At 43.7% G+C, this 21,854-nt stretch overlaps 1 protein-coding gene across 1 annotated transcript in view; it reads left to right on the plus strand.

Moving 5' to 3' along the window:
• CPAMD8 (C3 and PZP like alpha-2-macroglobulin domain containing 8) overlaps window positions 1-21,854 on the plus strand; it is a 357,262-nt gene that overhangs the window by 36,735 nt on the left and 298,673 nt on the right. The window contains exon 2 of the mRNA XM_073559839.1: window positions 14,325-14,476. Within this exon, the coding sequence (XP_073415940.1) occupies window positions 14,325-14,476 (152 nt within the window). The remainder of the gene's footprint in view (window positions 1-14,324; window positions 14,477-21,854) is intronic.

Consider the following 21,854-nt stretch of genomic DNA (forward strand, 5'->3'; position numbering starts at 1 on the left):
CAATTGTACTGGCGTCTGTATAGTAAAATTTCTCCCTGGGAGCAGGCACGCGCACCCTCTCTGCGCCAGCTGTCAGCTTGACAGCTGACACAGATAACCGCCGACTCTCAGGCCGGGGGGGCGGCAGAACGCAGCCGCCAGGGAGGACACTGTGGACCGCTGCATTAGGCGGCGCGACTGCACCCCCCTGCCGGCTGCACCCGGGGCAACTGCCCTGGCTGCCCCCCTAGATACGCCTCTGATCCATCCCATACTGTAATGTCTGTATACTCTTTCATTTCCTCCCTTGCACAGGATCAGTGGTGTGATCAGTGTTCTGCCTTCTTCCATGTATGACGCTGTGTGGATTCCAGCATACGGCTAAACCCTTCATCCACTCCCAGTAAGAAGACTGTATGGGTGCTTAAGTCTATATTTAATGAGATGATGTGAACAACAATGGTAGTTGATAATGGATGATATAGTGGAGGAGATTGGTGAACACAACAGTGAATGAGATCATGTAAAAACTATAAAGAAACAGTACAGCATATCAGTACTGGCAAATAACAACAACAGCAGTAATACAGGGTGCTATTATAACAGTAGCAGGCATTATTACAGAGGTTGAGTAATACAACACACAATGCAGTGAAGGGAGATATCCAAGCAACTTAGGCTACCAGCATTGCACTACCTGAACAAGGACACATCTAATTACATCGAGTGCAAGAGCATACAACGAGCTGGAAATACATTGCACATATCATGGGGGGCCATTATGGCTAGTTAACACAGATACATAGCACATATCACATAACTGCATTAAACCCTCACCGGAATCCACTTGACAGAAGCAGTGGTTTTGCAGAGAGCAGGACACATGTGAGTAGCTCAGAAATCTGGGAGAAAATGGCTACAAGCTTCCAAACCCGGGAAACCTTAAGGGGCGGTTCTAAACAGAACAACTATTAAAGGGAAAGGCTTCTACATCCATGAATAGGAAAAGAGAACAACTATGACATCTAATGGCCATAGCTGGAACAGCGCTTAAGAAATTTCTTGCTGCACATGAATGGGCAGAACACTCCCTGCTTGGCATCAACGGATGCCACTATTTGGTTCTTTTGGGGACAATAACAGTACAAGTTCAGTAACTGTGAAAACCTCAAAAGAGGAAAAAAAAATCCTCCAAAAAATTCAGTTACAAACCAGACAGGCCCAAAAGCATCTGCACTAATCCAGGGTGCAGCGGACCCAAGTAAAATGGCAGCTGCACAGGTGCATAAATACCAAATGAAACAGCCAGCCTACAATCAGGGATTGGCCGTGTGGTACACCAGTGCAGAAAAAATAATCCGCATGTGGCAATGTTCACACAGGGAATGCAGGGCTTCTGGCTCACAACCTCTTAGTAACACAATATAGGGGGGCTGCCCAGTGCCAAATAGAATGCATCCCATGTGAGCAGAGGCCACAAGTTTGCAGAACCATTTGGGCCCAACTGCACCCTGGAGAAAATATAAAAAGTGCACAAAAAGCATATCAATATATGTAAGGTATTGGTTGATATTAAGGCCTTAATACGGAAGCTGACAAACTGCGTCAAAGTTCCTTAGTTCTTCAAAGTTCCTTAGTTCTTCAGTAGGGACTGACAATTGTAAGGAACTTTGACGCAGTTTGTCAGCTTCTGTATTAAGGCCTTAATATCAACCAATACCTCACATATATTGATATGTTTTTTGAGCACTTTTTATATTTTTTCCAGGCTGCAGTTTGGCCCAAATGGTTCTGCAAACTTGTGGCCTCTGTTCACACGGGATGCATTCTAGTTGGCACTGGGCAGCCCCCCTATATGGTGTTACTAAGAGGTTGTGAGCCAGAAGCCCTGCATTCCCTGTGTGAACATTGCCACATGCGGATTATTTTTTCTGCGCTGGTGTACCACATGGCCAATCCCTGATTGTAGGCTGGCTGTTTCCTTTGGTATTTATGCACCTGTGCAGCTGCCATTTTACTTGGGTCCGCTGCACCCTGGATAAGTGCAGATGCATTTGGGCCTGTCTGGTTTGTAACAAAAGTTCAGTAACTGGCCTGACGAACAGTTTGCTCTCCCCAAGCTTGCACACTTTGACCTCTACTTTGCGCACTTTCCCATCCTTGCTGGGAAAGAGGCTTGGTGACTAGGCAGAGTGGCCACTCGTTTCGATGTGACTGATTGCCTTTGACAAGTACAACATCACAGGGTTGGATGTTTGGGTGGTCTTTTTGCCACTCTGTCCTGGTTTGCAGAGTGGAGAGGTATTGCTTCTTCCATCTGTCCCAGAAGACATTGGTCACGCTTTGCAAGCAGCCTTGGTGTCTCACTGAGTCACGATCATGCTGAATGAGCAGGGTTGTGACGTGATGACATCCAGGGATTATTACCGGGTGTTTCTCTGAAACTTCTACCTCGGCTTCTTGAAGACGGCCACCTACTCTCAGCAACCTGTCTGGGTTGACAATCGGATTAAGCTTCTTTAGCACACTGTCTACAGGAATGGATTGTCTCTTGTTGAGGTTGTCTGTTGCTGCAATCACTTTGACTGATGCATCACAGAAGATACAAAGTCTTTGTGTCTTGACTTCTGTGGATGGCACAGGAGCATACTGTTGTTTCACATGAAGGTTGGTCAAGGCCTAGAGAGACCTCCTCTACTCTGAACACAGGTCTGCTTTTTCTGCTGGAAGTGGATCGTCCCAATCAGACGTGTCTTGGGTGAAGTCTCTTACATCATTTTTCCTTGGATAGTTACTGCAGCTACGAATCCCAGGGTGTCGTATAGACTATTCACAAAAGAGAGAACTCCTCTGCGTGTGAAGGGTTTCTCGTCTTTACTGATCTGGAAGGTGAAGGCATCTGTCTTCAGATCCCAAAGCAATCCAAGGCTCCGCTGCATGGGAAGGGAGTTAATGCTTAGGTCTTGGTCCTTAAGGCTACTTTCAGACTAGCGTTTTTTTGCGCTCCGCTGCGTGCGCAGTCCAAACGCATCAAGCATTTTGCATGCGTTTGCTTATTTTATGCGCATGCATTTTAACCAGTTTGTAGCCATATTTACTCTTAAAACGCATGCGACTTTAAACGCTGACGTGCGCATGTCCATGTGCACGTCTGCATTCCCATAGACTGTAATGTGATTTTTTTGTCGCATTCCGTGCGTGCGCATGCATTTTTTTGAGACAGATCGGACGGGAAAAAAATGCAACAGGTTGTGTCCGGCGCGCCTGGGCTCACACCACAAAAAAACGCATGCGCACACGAACACATGCAAACGCTAGACCATGCGCTTCATGTTAAAGATAGGGGATCAGGGTGCATGTGCGCGCACAATGCGCTGCGCTAAAAAATGCTAGTGTGAATCCAGCCTTAGATCACTGGAATAGTCTTGAGAGGGAAAGGCTTCCATCAACTCTCGGCTGTTGGAGGAAATCTTGTGTAACCTTAGGTTAGACTGAGTGAGCATTTCTTGAGCCCTTTTTAGTAGACTGATTGCAGCCTCATTTGTCGGTGTGGACTTCAAACAGTCATCTACGTAGAAGTCCTTTTCTATGAAGGATCTGACGTCTGACCCATACTTTTCTTCGCCCTCTTTGGTGGAATTTCGGAGGCCGTAGATAGCGACTGTTGGGGAAGGGCTGTTCCCGAAGATGTGCAACCTCATCCGTTATTCTGTGATGTCTTTGTCCGGATTGTTGTCACAGTACCAGAAGAACCTCAAGAAGTTTCTGTGTTCCTCCTTGACGAGAAAACAGTGGAACATCTGTTGTATGTCAGCCATAAATGCCACCGTATCTCTGCGGAAAGAGAGTAGTACTTACAGAAGTCTGTTGTTGAGGTCTGGACCCGACAGTAGGACATCATTCAATGAAACATCTTCGCATTTGGCGCTTAAGTCGAATACCACTCTTATTTGCCCTGGCTTCTTAGGATGGTATACTCCGAAGATGGGTAGGTACCAACACTCCTCTGAGGGCCGAAGTGCAGGTGCAACCTTTGCGTGGTTGTTCTGGAATATTTTCCCCATGAAGGTAAAGAAATGTTCCTTCGTCTCAGGTGGCTTCTGAAGCTTGTACCTGAGGGAGATGAATTGGCTGTAGACCAGTTCCCTGTTGTTGGGTAGGCGTCTTCTCTGAGGACGAAATGGTAAAGGTGCGACCCAACTGTTCGATTTGTCTTTGACTATTTGTCTATCCATGATGTCCAAGAACATCCTATCTTCTATAGACATCGCTACCTTGTCGTCTTCCTTTGTCCTGTGGAAGACTGTACATTCCATGTGATCTTGTTCACCTTCACAGGTGTGGTCTTCGTTGGTAGGTACCGAGAAAGGGCAAGGTAGTGGAATGCTGTTTGGCAATGCCTTTAGCAGCAGACTATTGTGACATGGCCGGAAGAGAGACGGGCGTCCATTTTCTAGTGTGCTGGTAAGCATACTGTTGACTGAGGCTGGCTTGTGTGCTCCTCCTAGACAGACGTCTCCTATAATGACCCATTCATGGTCGAGCCTCTGTGCGTACGGAGTGTTCCTGGAGCCGTTTATACATTCTCTAGCCTTGTGGACTCATAGTATATCTCTTCCCAGGAGTAGAGCTATTGGGGTTCCTGGATCCATCTCAGGTATCAGGTGGGCTATATGCTTCAGATGGGGGTGATGTGTCACCACCTCCAGTGAAGGTATCTCCGACCTACTGTCAGGAATCTGGTTGCACTCCAGGATGTTTGGTAGCGATAGGCAGGTTTGGCCAAATATGGACTCAACCTTGTAACTGGTTGCTTTCCTCCCTGCTGTCTTAACGGTACCTGAACACGTCCTCAGGGTGTAGGGAGAACCAGGGCCTACAATGCTGAAGTTGTCAAAGAAGATGGACCTGGCTAGAGACCTCTTACGTTGGTCATCCAGGATTGCATATGTCTTGAGGGCTTTGTCCTTGCGGCATGCAGGATAGACTTGGACAAGGCAGATCTTGGAACAGGACCTTCCTCCTGTGAGTCCCTTACAGATCTCCATACATTTAGTGCTGACCTCAGGGGTGTCTTCGTCAGTGTCCTTCTGCTTCCCATCATGCCCATCGTGCTCCTCTGCTTGCGACAACACTCGTGGAGGTGATCCAGGGTGCATGGCTGCATTGTGATCCGTGCTGCTGCATTCTGCACATTTCACGCTAGCTTCACAGTTCCTGGCAAAGTGAGAGGTTGTGGCACAACATTTGAAGCAGATGTTTTTCTCCTTGAGGTAACCTTTGCGATCCTTCAAACACTTCCCCCTGAAGGCTCTGCATTTTAGTAGAGGATGTGGTCTTGTGTAGAGGACACTGTTTACGGACATCTTGAGGCTTGTTCTCATATGGAGGGGGTTTATCCGCATTGTGAGGAGGGCCTGTGGAAACAATGCTAGTTTTGTGGACTGCCACGGGTGCCCAACTGGGTTTGACACCAGGGGCAGTGAAACATGACAGAGTAAAGTCAAAACTAGGGTCATTTCTGATCTTAGCTTGTTGAGTGACAAAATCTTTGAAAACAGTGAAAAGAGGGAACGGTACATTATGATTTTGTTTAAACCTTGAACCAAATATAACCCTCTTTTCTTGTAGGTTGTAAGGAAGTTTTTGTATTATTGGATTGACACCCCTAGCGGCGTCTAAGAATGCCAATCCGGGCAAGTCTCCTTCCTCCTGGGCAACCTGCAACTCTATCAAATCACTCAATTCTCTAAGCTTTTGATAACCTTTAGGTCCTATCTTAGGGAAATCATTAATTCTTTTATATAAAGCATTCTCTATGACGTCTACTGTCCCATAGCATTCATCAAGTCTTTCCCACACTTTACGAAGACCTGTGCTTGGATGCTTTATATTAATGTCTCTTAGTCTTTTGGCATGCTCGACCGACTCACTTCCGAGCCACTTTACTAGGAGATCTAACTCCTCAGTACAAGAAAGGTCCAGACCATCAATGGCGTTCCAGAGCGAGGCTCACCATGACCTATAGTTCTCGGGTTTGTCAGTGAACTTTACAAGTCCTTTTGTAACAAGTTCTCGGCGAGCAAAGAACTTTGCAAAGTCCATGGTGGCTCCGTCAGTGCTGGCACGAGCTGGTGTGTTATAGTTATGTCTAGTGTGTGGTGTATCACCATACCTGTAAGACGCTTCTGACTTCGGATAGTCTGTGCAGTACCTTCTCGGTGAAGAAGGTGGCTCTTTAAGATGGGATGGGAGCTGTACCTTCTCAGTGGAACAGTAGCTGCGGTCAACATTTCTGTGCTGGATGTCTCCTCGTCTATGGTATTGAAGTTCGGGATTGGATCACTGGTAATTGGCATAGACTGATCGATATGATGCGTCAGGGCTGTCATCCATGCCGGAATGTTGACGGACGTACTCTGCGACGCGCTGTGCTGGATCTTGCTTCTCTAGATCTGGTCTGAAAATGTTGCTGTGTCTCTCACAATCAGGATCCTTCATAGCTTCCAAATACTCTGCCTTAGGTATTGCAGCTGCTGTCTCTTTGTCTGCCACAAGTTTTTCTAGCTCTTCCTGCAAACGTGCAGGTTCCGCTTCTATCTGTGCCTGCAAACGTGCGGTTTCGGCCTCTCTCTCTGCCTGCAAACGTGTGGTTTCGGCTTGCAGGTGTGCAGTTTCCGTATCTTGATCTGCTTGTCTCAGCTTTAGATGCATCTCTCGTTTGGCGAAGGAGGCTCTTGCTTTGGCCGCTTCGGCTTCAGCACGAGCAACAGCAGCGAGCTCTGCTATTGACGACCTGCTAGAGCTTGCTCGTGACATCGTTTTGAGTGAGGATATGCTGTTTCGAGACATTGTGCGTTTAGCTGTGTACTGCTGAGTATATTGGTGAGAAACTGAGTCTATGCGTGGCGGGCTTCGGAGACTGTATGGCGGCTGCTGTAGTACCCGTATGTGGAGCAGTTTGGGTGATAGCGGTCCCTTACAGTCTATGCAATCACCGCGTGCGACCGGCGGTTCCATTTTTACTGAGCCCTGGGCTCTTATTCCCTGCGGCTGTATGGCGGCTGCTGTAATACCCGTATGCGGTGAGTCTGGGTGATAGCGGTCCCTTACAGCCTGTGTAATCACCGCGTGCGGCCAGCGGTCCATTTTTACTGAGCCCTGGGCTCTTGTCCCCTGCGCCTGTATGGCGGCTGCTGTAGTACCTGTATGCGGAGCAGTCTGGGTGGTAGCAGTCCCATACAGTCTATACCAGAGGTCTCAAACTGCATTCCTCAAGGGCCGCAAACAGTTCATGTTTTCAGGATTTCGTTGTATTGCACAGGTGATAATTTAATCACCTGCACAGATAATGATTCCAGCACCTTGTGCAATACAAGGAAATCCTGACAACATGACCTGTTTGCGACCCTTGAGGAATGCAGTTTGAGACATCTGGTCTATACAATCACTGCTTGCAGCCGACGTTACGTTTTTACTGAGCCCTAGGCTCTTATTCCCTGTGGCTGTATGGTAGCTGCTGTAATACCCTATGCGGTGCAGTCTGGGTGATAGCGGTCCCTTACAGCCTGTGTAATCACGGTGTGTGACCAGCAGTTCTGTTTTTACTGGGCCTTGGGCTCTTGCCCCTGCGGCTGTATGGCGGCTGCTGTAGTACCCGTATGCGGAGCAGTCTGGGTTGTAGCAGTCCTATACAGTATATACAATCACTGCCTGCGGCCGGCGCTCCGTTTTTACTGTTCTGCCTTCTTCCACGTATGATGCTGTGTGGATTCCAGCATACGGCTAAACCCTTCATCCACTCCCAGTAAAAAGACTGTATGGGTGCTTAAGGCAATATTTATTGAGATGATGTGAACAACAAAGGTAGATGATAACGGATGATATGGTGGAGGAGATTGGTGAACACAATAGTGAATAAGATAGGGTAAAAATTATAAAGAAATAGTACATTATATCAGTACTGGCAGATAACAACAACAGCAGTAATACATGGTGCTATTATAACAGTAGCAGGCATTATTACAGAGATTGAGTAATGCAACACACAATGCAGTGAAGAGAGATATCCAAGCAACTTAGGCTGCCAGCATTGCACTACCTGAACAAGGATACATCTAACTACATGCAGTGCAAGAGCATACAACGAGCTGGAAATACATTGCACATATTTTATTATTATTATTATTATTATTATTATTATTATTTATTTATTTATATAGCACCATTGATTCCATGGTGCTTTACATGAGAAGGGGTAACATAGAAAGTACAGATATCACTTACAGTAAACAAACTAACAATCACAGACTGACATAGAGGGGAGAGATGACCCTTCCCTTTCGGGCTTACCTTCTACAGGATGGTGGGGAAGGAGACAGTAGGTTGGGGGGTTGTGAGGCGGTAGCTCCAGTAGTGGTGAGGAGGCAGCGGGGATCATTGCAGGCTGTAAGCTTTCCTGAAGAGATGGGCTTTCAGGTTCCGTCTGAAGTATCCCATTGTGGTTGATAGTCGGACGTGTTGGGCCAAAGAATTCCATAGGATGGGGGCTATTCGGGAGAAGTCTTGGAGGCGGTTGGGTGACGAGCGAATAAGTGTGGAGGAGAGAAGGAGGTCTTGAGAAGACCGGAGATTATGTGAGGGAAGATATCGGGAGATTAGTTCAGAGATATACGGTGGAGTAGGTGAGTATTAGTAATCTGAATTGGATGCGCTGAGGGAATGGGAGAAAGTGAAGAGATTTGCAGAGTGGAGAAGCGGAGGAGTAGCGAGGAGAGAGATGAATAAGCCGGGTGCAGAGTTAAGGATGGACTGGAGAGGTGCGAGTGTGTTAGCAGGGAGACCACAGAAAAGGATGGTGCAATAGCATTCTAGTAGAAAATAGTAGAAAATAGCATTTTAGTAGAATGAGGGTTGAGGAAGGGATGGATTCTGGAAATATTTTTGAGCTGGAGGCGACAGGAGGTGAAGAGATATTGGATGTGCGGTTCGAAGGACAGGGTAGAGTCAAGGGTTACTCCGAGGCAGCGGACCTCTGGTACCGGGGAAAGCGTGATATCGTCAATTGTTATAGATAGGTCAGGTAAGGAAGATCTGTGAGATGGGGGAAAGATGATCATCAGTTCAGATTTGTCCACATTGAGTTTGAGGAAGCTAAAGGAGAAGAAGGAGGATATGGCTGATAGACACTCCGGGATTCTGGAAAGCAGAGAGGTGATGTCTGGGCCAGAGAGGTAGATCTCAATATCATCGGCATAAAGGTGGTACTGGAATCCATGGGACTTTATGAGTTGCCCCAGGCCAAGTGTATAGATTGAGAAGAGTAGGGGTCCTAGAACAGAGCCTTGGGGGACTCCAACAGAGAGAGGGTGGGATGAGGAGGTAGTGTGGGAGAGGGAGACGCTGAATGTGCGGTTGGAAAGGTATGAAGAGATCCTGGATAGGGCGATGTCTTTGATGCCAAAGGAGGAGAGGATCTGTAGTAGGAGGCAGTGGTCAACTGTGTCGAAAGCAGAGGACAGGTCCAGAAGCAGGAGTATTGTCTGTTAGCTTTTGCTGTAAGTAGGTCGTTGGTAATTTTGGTCAGGGCTGTCTCAGTGGAATGATGGGGACAGAAACCAGATTGTAGATTGTCAAAGAGCAAGTTAGATGAGAGGTGGGAGGAAAGTTCAGCGTGGACATGCTGTTCCAGGAGTTTAGAAGCGAATGGGAGCAGCGAAATTGGGTGATAGCTGGACATGGCTGTTGGGTTGAGGGTTGACTTTTTAAGGATAGGCGTGACTGTGGCATGCTTGAAAGCAGAAGGGAAGGTACCGGAAGTTAGTGATAGGTTGAAGAGGTGGGTTAGAGATGGGATAAGAGTGGTGGTGATGTTGGGGAGGAGGTGGGATGGGATGGGATAGGGTCAAGTGCACAAGTGTGAGGTGCGATTTGGAGAGAAGATGAGCAAGCTCCCCTTCAGTGATGTTAGGTAGGGAGGTTATGGGGTTTGGGTATTGGTCTGGTGTGAAAAGGGGTTGTGGTGGTTGAGCAATAAAGACTTGCCGTGTTTGGTCTATCTTGTTTTTGAAGTGTGCAGCAAAGTCCCCAGCAGAGATTAGGGAAGTTGGAGGGGGCAGTGGTGGGCTGAGGAGGGAGTTAAAAGTATTGAACAACTGTTTAGGGTTGTGGGATAAGGAAGATACATGGGATGTAAAGTAGGCCTGTTTAGCAGAGGTGAGGGAAGATTTGAATGCGAGTGTTGCTTGTTTGAGTGCAGTGAAGTCGTCTTGCGAATGTGTTTTCTTCCAGCGCCGTTCTGCAATTCTGGATGATTGCCGAAGCTTTTTAGTGATGTTATTGTGCCAGGGTTGTCTATTGATTCGTCGCACTCTGTTATGCATGACAGGGACGACCGAGTCAATGGCTGATGCAAGAGTGGCATTGAAGAAACTAGAGGCGGTGTCTGTGTCGTGGAGTGAAGCTATGGAAGACAGTGGTAGAATAGAGTCAGAGAGTGTGCGAGTGTCTAGATGTGCAAGGTTTCTGTGGGGGGGCATGTTGCTGGACATGGGTGACAGGTGAGGAGGACAGTGATGAGATAGTGAGTAGATGGTGGTCAGATAGAGGGAGAGAGGAGGTTATGAAGTTAGATAGGGAGCAGAGACGGGTGAAGACCAGGTCTAATGTGTGTCTGTCTGTGTGGGTGGCTGAGGAGGACCACTGAGTAAGTCCAAAAGATGAAGTAAGGGACAGGAGTTTGAAGGTTGCTGACTGGTGGGTGTCAATGGGGATGTTAAAGTCACCCATGATGATGGTGGGAATGTCAGCAAAGAGAAAGTGAAGGAGCCAAATGAAGAATTGGTCAATAAAGACAGTGGTCGGGCCCGGAGGTTGGTATATGACGGCCACTTTGAGGTTGGAGGGGGTGTAGATGCGGACAGAGTGGACTTCAAAAGAGGGGAGGATTAGGGCAGGAAGAGGTGGGATTGGGTTGAAAGTGCAGTTGGAAGAATGGAGAAGGCCCACTCCTCCACCATGTCTGTTGCCAGGGTGAGGAGGGCTGCATTATGGCTAGCTAACACAGATACATAGCAAATATCACATAAACCCTCACCAGAATCCGCTTGACATAAGCAGTGATTTTGCAGAGAGCAGGACACATGTGAGTAGCTCAGAGATCTGGGAGAAAATTGCTACAAGCTTCCAAGCCCGGGAAACCTGAAGGGGCGGCTCTAAACAGAACAACTATTAAAGGGAAAGGCTTCTACATCCATGAATAGGAAAAGAGAACAACTATGACATCTAATGGCCATAGCTGGAACAGTGCTTAAGAAATTTCTTGCTGCAAATGAATGGGCAGAACAATCAGACCATGTCCCTGTACAGTCAGACACAGCCATTACACAGTACACAGCAGGGGAACATTTATAAGATTATCTCAGCACAGGAATATTGTTTTTAACATATCAATTGTGGAAATTACTTTTATTCCAAGATCTATTAATTAAAATCTACTTTGTTCGTGGGAAAATCCTTTTAAGGCAGGAAGATCCACGAACAAGCAACAACTGAAGGTCTGACAAAGCATCACAAAGGAGGAAGCTCAGCGTTTGATGACATCCATGGCTTCCAAACTTCAGGAAGTCATTCCCTGCAAACATTCTCTGCAATATTTTAAAAATGAACATTTTGTTTGTGGTTTTGTTCAACCCCTTTAATTAAATCTGAAAGTCTACTTTTCAATTATATCTCATTTGTTTCGTTTTAAAATAGTAGCATGCAAAGCCCATATCGCGAAGATTTGGTAACTGTCCAAATATTTCTGCACCAAACTGTATATTCCTACGGGGGAACAGATGGTAACCAACAGGCTGCTTGTACAAATGGTTAAAAATATCATACCTTTTTGAGGACAGATGCCTGCCATGCCATTATTTTATACACAGGAGCTGAACATGGAAGAAGTGACTGGCTTTTTCATAAGCGGTGCTACAAAAATTATCCCTGTTGAGTAGCTGCAGGTTTGTTGTTTTTTAAATGAAGAAGCTATAGGTTAACAAGCTTTTCAAAAATCAACCCCTTTTTAGGAGAAGCAAAAGGTATGTAGTTTGGAAAGATAAGATGCACTGTTAACAAGCCATGCAAAAATTATCCGTTTATTGGGATCAGCAATAGGTTTGCTGTTTCGAAAATGAAGATGCACAGTATAGCTATACTTATAATGTGATATTTTGGCAAGAGTGATTATTCCCTATATTCGCATCATCCCAAAAGGAATTGAACAATAAATGCAAATACATACTACAGTAGCTTTGACAAGCATACTTACCCATAAGGGCAGCATGGTGGCTCAGTGGTTAGCACTGTAGCCTTGCAGCACTGCAGTCCTGGGTTCAAATCCCACTAAGGGCAACATCTGCGATGAGTTTATATGTTCTCCCCATATTTGCGTGGGTTTCCTCTGGGTACTCCACATTCCAAAGACATACTGATAGGGAATTTAGATTATGAGCCCCATCGGGGACAGTACCAATAATGAGCCTTTATGTTTTAATACATAGTTTCTTGGCTTTCTACTCTCTTTCTACTCTCTTGTGCATAAAGAATGAAAATGTGTAATTCAAATGAAGCACTACAGCTGCAAGCTACACTAAGTCACTGTGTGATCAAACACACATTGCCAACTGGAACCTCACCTATCTCTCCCACTATTAGTTGAATCTCTGTATTTTGGCAGAGTCAGACTGCAGTATTTCTCGTGCGTGATTCGCTTAGTAAAACTCGAACTGGCAGTCGGCTCTCGTGACCTGAGCCTTGACAGCTACATAGTAAACCATCACGCTGTCTTGCTCAGGTCAGGAGAGGTGCCGGGCCAGTCCGTGCAGTGCGATGCAATTCTCGCATGAGTTACATGGCCGTTTGACTCTGCCCTCTATGACAGACTACTACACTAATGATCTTCACTTCAACAGTTGCACACCATACACTGTTGTATTTGTCCAATGTTTTACGGCTTTCTCTGTGGCCTAATAGTTTGCTCGCATATCCTCTCACTATTCAGATTCATCTTAAAATGGTTGTTGTATTCCCTGCCTTGGCTTTTATACAGGTATTGAAAGTTCTCCTAATTTTCTGTACTACACCATATGAGGTGATAGCAGCAAGTCATTTTGGGGGATGCCTACACAGTCATGCCTTAGGTCTTTGGCCAATGCAATTTTCTGCTTGTGTAAATTGGTGTTTTTTGTTTTTTTGGCAATTAACTCAAATCTAATAGAAAATTGTCTTAATTTGCTGGATCCAGCACTTTTCATAAAATTCACCACAAATTACATTTGCATTTGATAAATTTGCTCACCTCTACTTTCTACTAATTTCCGGTCTTCTCAAGTGGAAGTGCTAGTGTAAAACAAAAAATGGCAGACAGTTAATGATACCCCATTGCCCTTAACCCACTTGTGAACAGTAATTGGCTGTAGAGGTTAGGGGTTCGGTCCAGACAGACCTTTTTTAAATAGGTGCATGCTTGTATCAGTATTTATATGCTTAATGGGAAATAGTTACCTCAGAAAATGCTTTTTAGCTGTGGATATAAGGTTAATCTATAAGCAAATAGCGTTACGTTGCTGCCTAGCCGACTTACTGAAAGTGCGGCTACTGGGAGAAAATAAACTTATTTCCTCCTGGGAGCTGCTAATTGAAGAAAGATATTCTCCAGAGAACAAGAGTGCTAGCATTTTTTTCAGAATTCTAAGCAGCTATTCTATGTAACTGAAGCAAATGCCTCTAAAACATATTGAACCTCTACCAAAAACAAGTGTGGTCAATATACACACATACATGTTATTATATTGCAAATCTCCTAAATGCCTTCAGGTTAAAATTGTTTCTACCTGTGTTCAACACATTCATAAATTGTCCTTTTACCTACAAAAATGTTAAGCCTACAGGCTTGAGGATATCTGTGCTTTCCTCTTCTTTTTCTTTTCTAGACTGCCCAAAGGATGATACTAACCCATTACTATGCTTTGAAGTTAACCTTCAACATAGTTAATTACAGTAATTAGAATTTTTCCTGTTCTTTTATGTGAAGGGGCAAAACCCACAAAGATAATTGACATAGTATGCCTCCAGGTATCTCAGTGGTTATGGAATGTCTGTTGTTAACAGTAGAAAAAAATTTCATAAAAAAAGAAAATCTGACATGTTTTTATAGTGGATTTGCTTTTTTCCTTTTACAGTTAAGAATGTTTTTTTTTTCTTTTGTATTTCAGTTTCTGTGATAACATACCTATTGAATTAACTTTTGCTTTCTGCTGCACTTGTTGGATTTTGTCACAGTTGTGTTTTTCTCTCAATACTAGGGGCTACCTGATAGCTGCTCCATCGGTTTTCCGATCGGGGGTTGAAGAAGCAGTGAGTGTTACCATCTTTAACACACTTATAGAAACCAAAGTCCAGGTGAAGCTGGTGGTAAAAGGGGAAACTGTAGCAACAGGTTATGGATCAGTACTAGGTAGGTTAAAGCATTTCTTCAATACAAAATGTATTTTCAATTATTTGTGTATGTAAAATATACTCTCCATACTTTATCTAAAAAAACATATTTTTTCTTTATCCATATAGTATTAAATCAAATACCTTTAAAAAGGAAACCCTTTCATTACTTATACTTATTTTGAGTGTAATGTATAAAATTAAAAAAGTGGCTGCTTTCTTCCTAAAATGACACTGTGAAAAAAAGACCACCAGAGAGATCACGTGGAATCCCTCCACTACCCCAACATGTGATAAACCCACACCTCGCCACCACGCCTGATGTCACTATTATGTCAGAGAGATCACATAGTCCCGTACCGCCTGAGGACACGTATGGTCAGGTTGGCGCAGTTTTACACACACCTCCTGTCCACACAGGTTCAGGGAAACACGGAAGTGAGGGGATGTGGCCCAAGCAGTCAATGACATAGTACCACACTTGCTCACAACCCTGACATGCTGAGATGCCTCTTTCACTAGCACCAGTGAAACAGAATACTGCCAGCACGATAGGACTGCAACCAGTACCTTGTTAGTCAGTCTGTTAACGGGATTATATCAAGCCAGCCAGAAACCAGCCAGAAACCAGCCCTGGTAGCATGTAAAATTAAACCAAGAAACAGATTTGTAGATTCGCGTATTGAGATAAAGAGCAGCCCAAGGTTAAATTATATATTTAATGACCTTAAGGGCACACTAGACAGTACACTATATACACAATGGTTACACATATACAACCGCAGACATAATAGTGAGAGAGAGACCACATGGCCTTACATTAGCCTTTATTACCTTTGGGTCACTCCCCTCCTGCCCTCTAGGCTGAACATAAATCCCCTCCCCTTGCCTCTGCAGCTAAAAACTGCAAAACCTATGAAAGACATTAACTAATTTCTGGACGGTCCTAGGGGGGCCATTCTGGCATCATCAGATCCAACCGTGTGTGGGGACCAAACAAGCCTTCGCTACCTGGCTTCTACTAGATGTTCTATGTATCTCCATAACTCCTTTTGGAAGCATGTTTCTAGAATGTTCTTTGACATATTCTGCATGACTCTATATTGCAAGCCAGCATTTGTTCTGCTCTGAGCTGCTCAAGGAATGAGATCTATCAGTCACAGCTTTTGAGGCTTGACCCCCCTGCTGTTAGCTGCACATTGAAATGGGTCTAGGTGTTCTGTTACACACTGAAGGGGGTTTTATAATCCCATGTCACATAGGACAGAAACTATTGGCATGAAATTATATTTGCATTATTCTTCACAGACACCATTCTTGTACAACGGCCATACATGGCAATTTATCACAATTAAATTGGCCATGTTTCTATAATAAACCAGACAGGTATTTTTTTCTGAGCTCAACATATTCCACAAGAAGGTATATCATGTGGAAAAAAGTGAAAATAAGAGAAAATATTGATTGTTAAAAAATTATTCTTTATTAAATATTATTAAAAGGAGAACTTAAAAAGACAGGTCAAAAGGCCTCCAAAAAAAAGGGGGATAGGCTGCGGCAAAACAGTATACAATGATGTAAAAAAATAATAACAATACACACACAATAATAACCCTGTAGATTTAAATATATATACAAAATGGTTCTTGCATGCAAAAGTAATAATAATAATTCCTGCCAGAGTCACCATAGTAGATGACAATGAACACATTGCTTGTTACTACTAGGTTTTGAAAAAAAGGCAATATTGCAGGTTGCCCGTGTGGCTATGGAAAAAGTAGATGTAAATTAGATGTAAATATAAAGAGGTATTGACATGCGAAATAATCACTGCAGGGTTCAACATGCCTCAGTAGACAAAAGCCAGTATTGAAGTGACTTTGCCTTTCTAAAAAAGGACTATGAGATTTATTAGGTCTTTTTTTCTGACCTTATCCATTTTTTTCCAATCATCATGTATCTTGAAACACACAATTCTGTGCAATAACTATACATCAAAACTACTTTTGTTATTGACATATGACCTTTAAAACCAATGTAATTGGGTCTTCAAATACAAACTAATCAAAGGACGGATTACTGCTTGTAATATTCTTATGATTAGGTGGAAAAAAGATTACATTAAAGACATTTGAAACAACATGTTTTGACTTTCCCTATTCAAGGGAATTCCTCGAACAGCATGGGTTATAATCTGCTGCCATGGACAACAACATTTCTACAAATAATGACCTGGAATTTCCAGAATCAGCAGGATGTCTGCCTCTGTACAGAATAGTGATAAGCTTTTTTTCCCTCAACAAATATCTGTATAGAACATTATTTTGCAAAGTTACGCAAGTGAACCTTACAAATGCTTCCTTCCAACACCAAAGAATATGATAAAGGGTACAAACATATTTCGTACTATGTGAAAACAACAATGTGAAAAACTCATGTATACAGTCTGTGAGTGTTGAAGTTCAGACGAAAAGTTCTAATTTTGGATATCCGGTTACTGTGTACATGTTCATATACTGTAAATAGTATTTCTATGTATCTGTTTATGTACTTTCATTATAGCATGTTAGGTGCCATGCTCATGGATGCCACCAGAAATGTAAAGGCCCAAACTTGTCCTGCAAAGAATAAGGCCCATACAGCTACATCAATGACAGAAAAGTTATGGCAAGGGAAATATGACAGTGAATAAATTACAAAAAAAAAAATACTCAACCGCCCCCTGAAATGAACGGAGCGGCTGGTCAGACGTGTACGGCCACTCCATTCATTTCAGTGGAAGTTCCAGCTATTTCTAGAACTCCCAGTCAAATGAATCGAGTAGCTAAATGCATATCTGACCAGCTGCTCTGTTCATTTCATGGGGCCTTAGAGTTACGGAGCCCCTTTTCTGTATTTAGCAGACTGTCAGCGTGGCGTCTGCTTGAAGATCCGCCATGTGAACTGACCCTAGTAATTATACTATATGTTGTCGTGTATAGGGGAGAGTTATTAGGATACCAGAATATCCCCTGTAAGACAGGCGACTGTACCTTATTGCAAGGAGACAGACAGGCAACAGTCAGTAGGGTTGAACTTAAAACTACGTAGTAGTTTGCAGGCAGGAAGCTTACAGAGCAGCTTCACACTGCAAAAGTATGGAGGGGTGAACTAGAAGAGTAACTGGTGGGTTGGCCAGGGGGTGGGGGAATGGGAGGTCGGATGGGAAAGTGGGCGGGAGCATGCACCTCATCATTTTCGAGCCCTCAACTCCTGCATATAATGTGCTGCAAGGGCCCGGGGGATTGCTTTCACCTTAGGAACTGAGGGCAACTAGATCCCTTTGCTGCGGGCATACACTGTAAGTAGCTGCAGCTGCGAGTGATTGGTGCTTAATAAAACAGCATAATGTAATTAGCCCGGGCCTCAGCATGCCATGCAGTCTGCCAGGTCATTTATACAGTGGCTCGGCTGTTTTGCCTCAGCACAGGCTGCGCAGTGTGTCTCATCCAGTCCGGGTCCCCGCTCTCTGCTTCTGCTCACCAGCCCCCTTACACCAGTAATGGCAATTTTGCCTTAATTACGACCCTAGCCATGCATAAAAATTGTGCAGACCAATAACAGTGATATTGTGCCTTTCTGTACGACCAAAATGACAGCCGAAAGCTTGGGCTCTTATTTCCATAAGTATAAGATAGTAAACCAATGAGATTGTGATTACTATATCTGGATATCCCTTCTTTTTTCCCAAGACTTTTACATTAGTGAAGGGTCGCCATTCACCCCAAACACCCTATCATCCTCAACGTGTTTGAGGAAGATTGCATGCCTGAAAATTCTGACACCCATACAGCCGGGTTAAATAAATTTTGAACACGTCACCAGTTTTCTAAGTAAATATATTTCTAACCAGAGTCAGCCTTAGGTTGAATGGTGCCCTGTGCAAAAATATTTTTTGATGCCCCCACCTCATTGTTTATGTGGGCAGCATATTAATATCTGTACTGTCCAGCTGTTCAACAGTGAATATACACTGACAAACAAAAGGGTAACAATGTGTTGACCTTTTGACTTTCAGGCTCCCTATCTCACCTTCCACTACTGCTTCGAACATGAAACTACCCTCATATTATGGACAATCATCTTGGGTATCTCATACATAAATTTGCATATGATTAGTTATGCAGATTCTTGTCATGTCACTGCATTGTTACTTATTTGCTCCTGGTGGTGGAAAAATCTGTTTCTTCCTGCATACTACAAATTAAAACCTGTCCTCACATTTCCTAATAGCTCAGTGTGTCATTAGGTTTATTCCCAAGCAAAAGGTCACTGGTTGGAATTAAGGAGCAGCCATGAAGAAAACTTCCCAAGAAAAGAGAAACAGCATCATTCAGCTCATCGATAGCAGTCTCTTGGCCAAGAAAATTCCCAAACTTCATTGTGTGAGTGCCATGACAGTGGGAAGGTTACGAAACTAAGTTCATCCATCCATTCAAAAGCCAAGAGGTGGATGCCCAGGCATCTTATGTGCTTTCTTCCATGATCTAGAAACCCATACGTTTCTCTTCAGCATGCTAGGTGCTGAAGGAGTTGTTCGGCCATGTTATGGGCGGGTTTGTAGGTGAGTAGGTAAGAGATGGGCGGGATACCTACTCACCATATCTCTACCTCAAGGGTGTGGCTGGGATGTTAAATGTCCAGACAGTTTTTTTCCTGCCTGTGTTGTTTAGAGGGAAGAAGCCTCCAGACTGAAGCTCCTGCGAGAGGTCCTCACTTGTTTGACCCAGAAGGCGGGAGCCATACGGGGAAGGACTTTATATGGACTTTTTGTTTTCTGTTACTATTTTTTGCATATTGGTTTATGAAGCAATAAACCACCCAGAGACTTCAACCAAACGTGTTCCTGTGTCTATGTCAGGGAGCAGCTAAGTGTGCCGACCTTCCACGAAGGATACAAAAAATTGCTGCCATAGCCCTACAATGGAACTTGTTCTGTTGACTGCCTGTCAATGGAGGTTGGCACCCTATAATGTAGGACAGTGGCGACCCCGCTCCTCGGCGATTGTCCTTTTAGTCCTGAGAAGACCCTATAGAAAGATAGAAAAAGATTGAGTATAGATGGAAAGAGATAGATACTCAAGAATTGCTTAAAGGTATCCCAGATCAGTAGGCTGACAGCTTAACCAGCTAAAAAAAATGGCACCAGCCATATATCTATGTGCACATACACTGCGTGCAGAATTATTAGGCCAGTTGTATTTGAGAGGATTCTTTTTATTATTGAACAGCAACTATGTTCTCAATCAACCCAAAAGACTCATAAATATCAAAGCTTAATATTTTTTGAAGTTGGAGTGTTTTTTTTTTAGATTTGCCTATCTTAGGATGATATCTGTTTTTTTCAGGTAACTATTACTGTGCAGAATTATTAGGCAGCACGGCGGTCAGTGGTGGAGCCCTGGGTTCCAATCCCACCAAGGACAACATCTGCAAGAAGTTTGTATGTTCTCCCCATGTTTGCGTGGGTTTCCCCCGGGTACTCCGGTTTCCTCCCACACTCCAAAGACATACTGATAGGGAATTTAGATTGTGAGTCCCATCGAGGACAGTGATGAAAATGTGTGCAAACTGTAAAGCGCTGCGGAATATGTTAGCGCTATATAAAAATAAAGATTATTATTATTTATTAGGCAACTTAATAAAAACCAAATATATACCCATCTCACTTGTTTATTTTCACCAGGTAAACCAATATAACAACACAAATTTTAGAAATAAACATTTCTGACATTCAAAAACAAAAACAAAATCAGTGACCAATATAGCCACTTTTCTTTACGATGACACTCAAAAGCCTTCCATCCATAGATTCTGTCAGTTGCATGATCTGTTTACGATCAACATTGCGTGCAGCAGCCACCACAGCCTCCCAGACAATGTTCCGAGAGGTATACTGTTTTCCCTCCTTGTAGATCTCACATTTTATGAGGGACCACAGGTTTTCTATGGGGTTCAGATCAGGTGAACAAGGGGGCCATGTCATTATTTTTTCTTCTTTTAGACCTTTACTGGCCAGTCACGCTGTAGAGTTAGAAAATTAGGAAGGGGAAAGGGAAATTTTGTGCTCACCAAAATAGTCCTGTAAGCCGGTCGTGCCTAGGGATCAAATGGCTGACCACCATGTGTTGCAAACATGAAGAGAGAAGGAAGATCCAGCACTGGAGACTTAATAAAATCCACGATAAGTTTTATTCACATAATTTCATGATAAAACCATAAAGGGGAAAACAGACCCCCCACGCCTGACGCGTTTCGAACCTTACACCAGTGAAGAACCTGGTGTAAGGTTCGAAACGCGTCAGGCGTGGGGGGTCTGTTTTCCCCTTTATGGTTTTATCATGAAATTATGTGAATAAAACTTATCGTGGATTTTATTAAGTCTCCAGTGCCGGATCTTCCTTCTCTCTTCACGCTGTAGAGTATTTGGATGCATGTGATAGGCTCTAAATTACAGCCTCTGGATGAGAATCTTCCATCATTCATACTTGATACTAGTGAGTTCTTGAGGAGGGACGACGGTCTCCATGTTGGACAGGGCACACTGTTGGTAATGGGAGATATTGAATCTCTTTATACAAATATCAAACACAGTGATGGCCTAACAGCGACTAAATATTATCTTGAGATGTCCAGTCTGCCCAGGGGGATCGTCGGCCTGATACTTGAGCTCCTCGAGTTCTCACTGACTCATAATTTTTTTGTGTTTTAACCCCTTCACCCCCAAGGGTGGTTTGCACGTTCATGACCGGGCCAATTTTTACAATTCTGACCACTGTACCTTTATGAGGTCATAACTCTGGAACGCTTCCATTGATCCCGGTGATTCTGATATTGTTTTCTCGTGACATATTGTACTTCATGTTAGTGGTAAAATTTCATTCAAATAACTTGCGTTTATTTGTGAAAAAATTGGAAATTTGGCAAAAATTTTGAAAATTTCGCAATTTTCCAACTTTGAATTTTTATGCCCTTAAATCACAGAGATACGGCACACAAAAAACTTGATAAGTAACATTTCCCACATGTTTACTTTACATCAGCACAATTTTGCAACCAAAATTTTTTTTTGTTAGGAAGTTATAAGGGTTAAAAGTTGACCAGCGATTTCTCATTTTTACAACACCATTTTATTTTTAGGACCACATCACATTTGAAGCCACTTTGAGGGGTCTATATGATAGAAAATACCCAAAAGTGACACCATTCTTAAAACTGAACCCCTTAAGGTGCTCAAAACCACATTCAAGAAGTTTATTAACCCATTAGGTGCGTCACAGGAATTTTTTTGAATATTTAAAAAGAAATGAACATCTAACTTTTTTTCACAAAAAAAATACTTCAGGTTCAATTTTTTT

Source organism: Dendrobates tinctorius, unplaced genomic scaffold, assembly GCF_039654945.1.
Source record: "Dendrobates tinctorius isolate UK_male_01 unplaced genomic scaffold, ASM3965494v1 ptg000276l, whole genome shotgun sequence".
Lineage (NCBI taxonomy): Eukaryota > Metazoa > Chordata > Amphibia > Anura > Dendrobatidae > Dendrobates > Dendrobates tinctorius.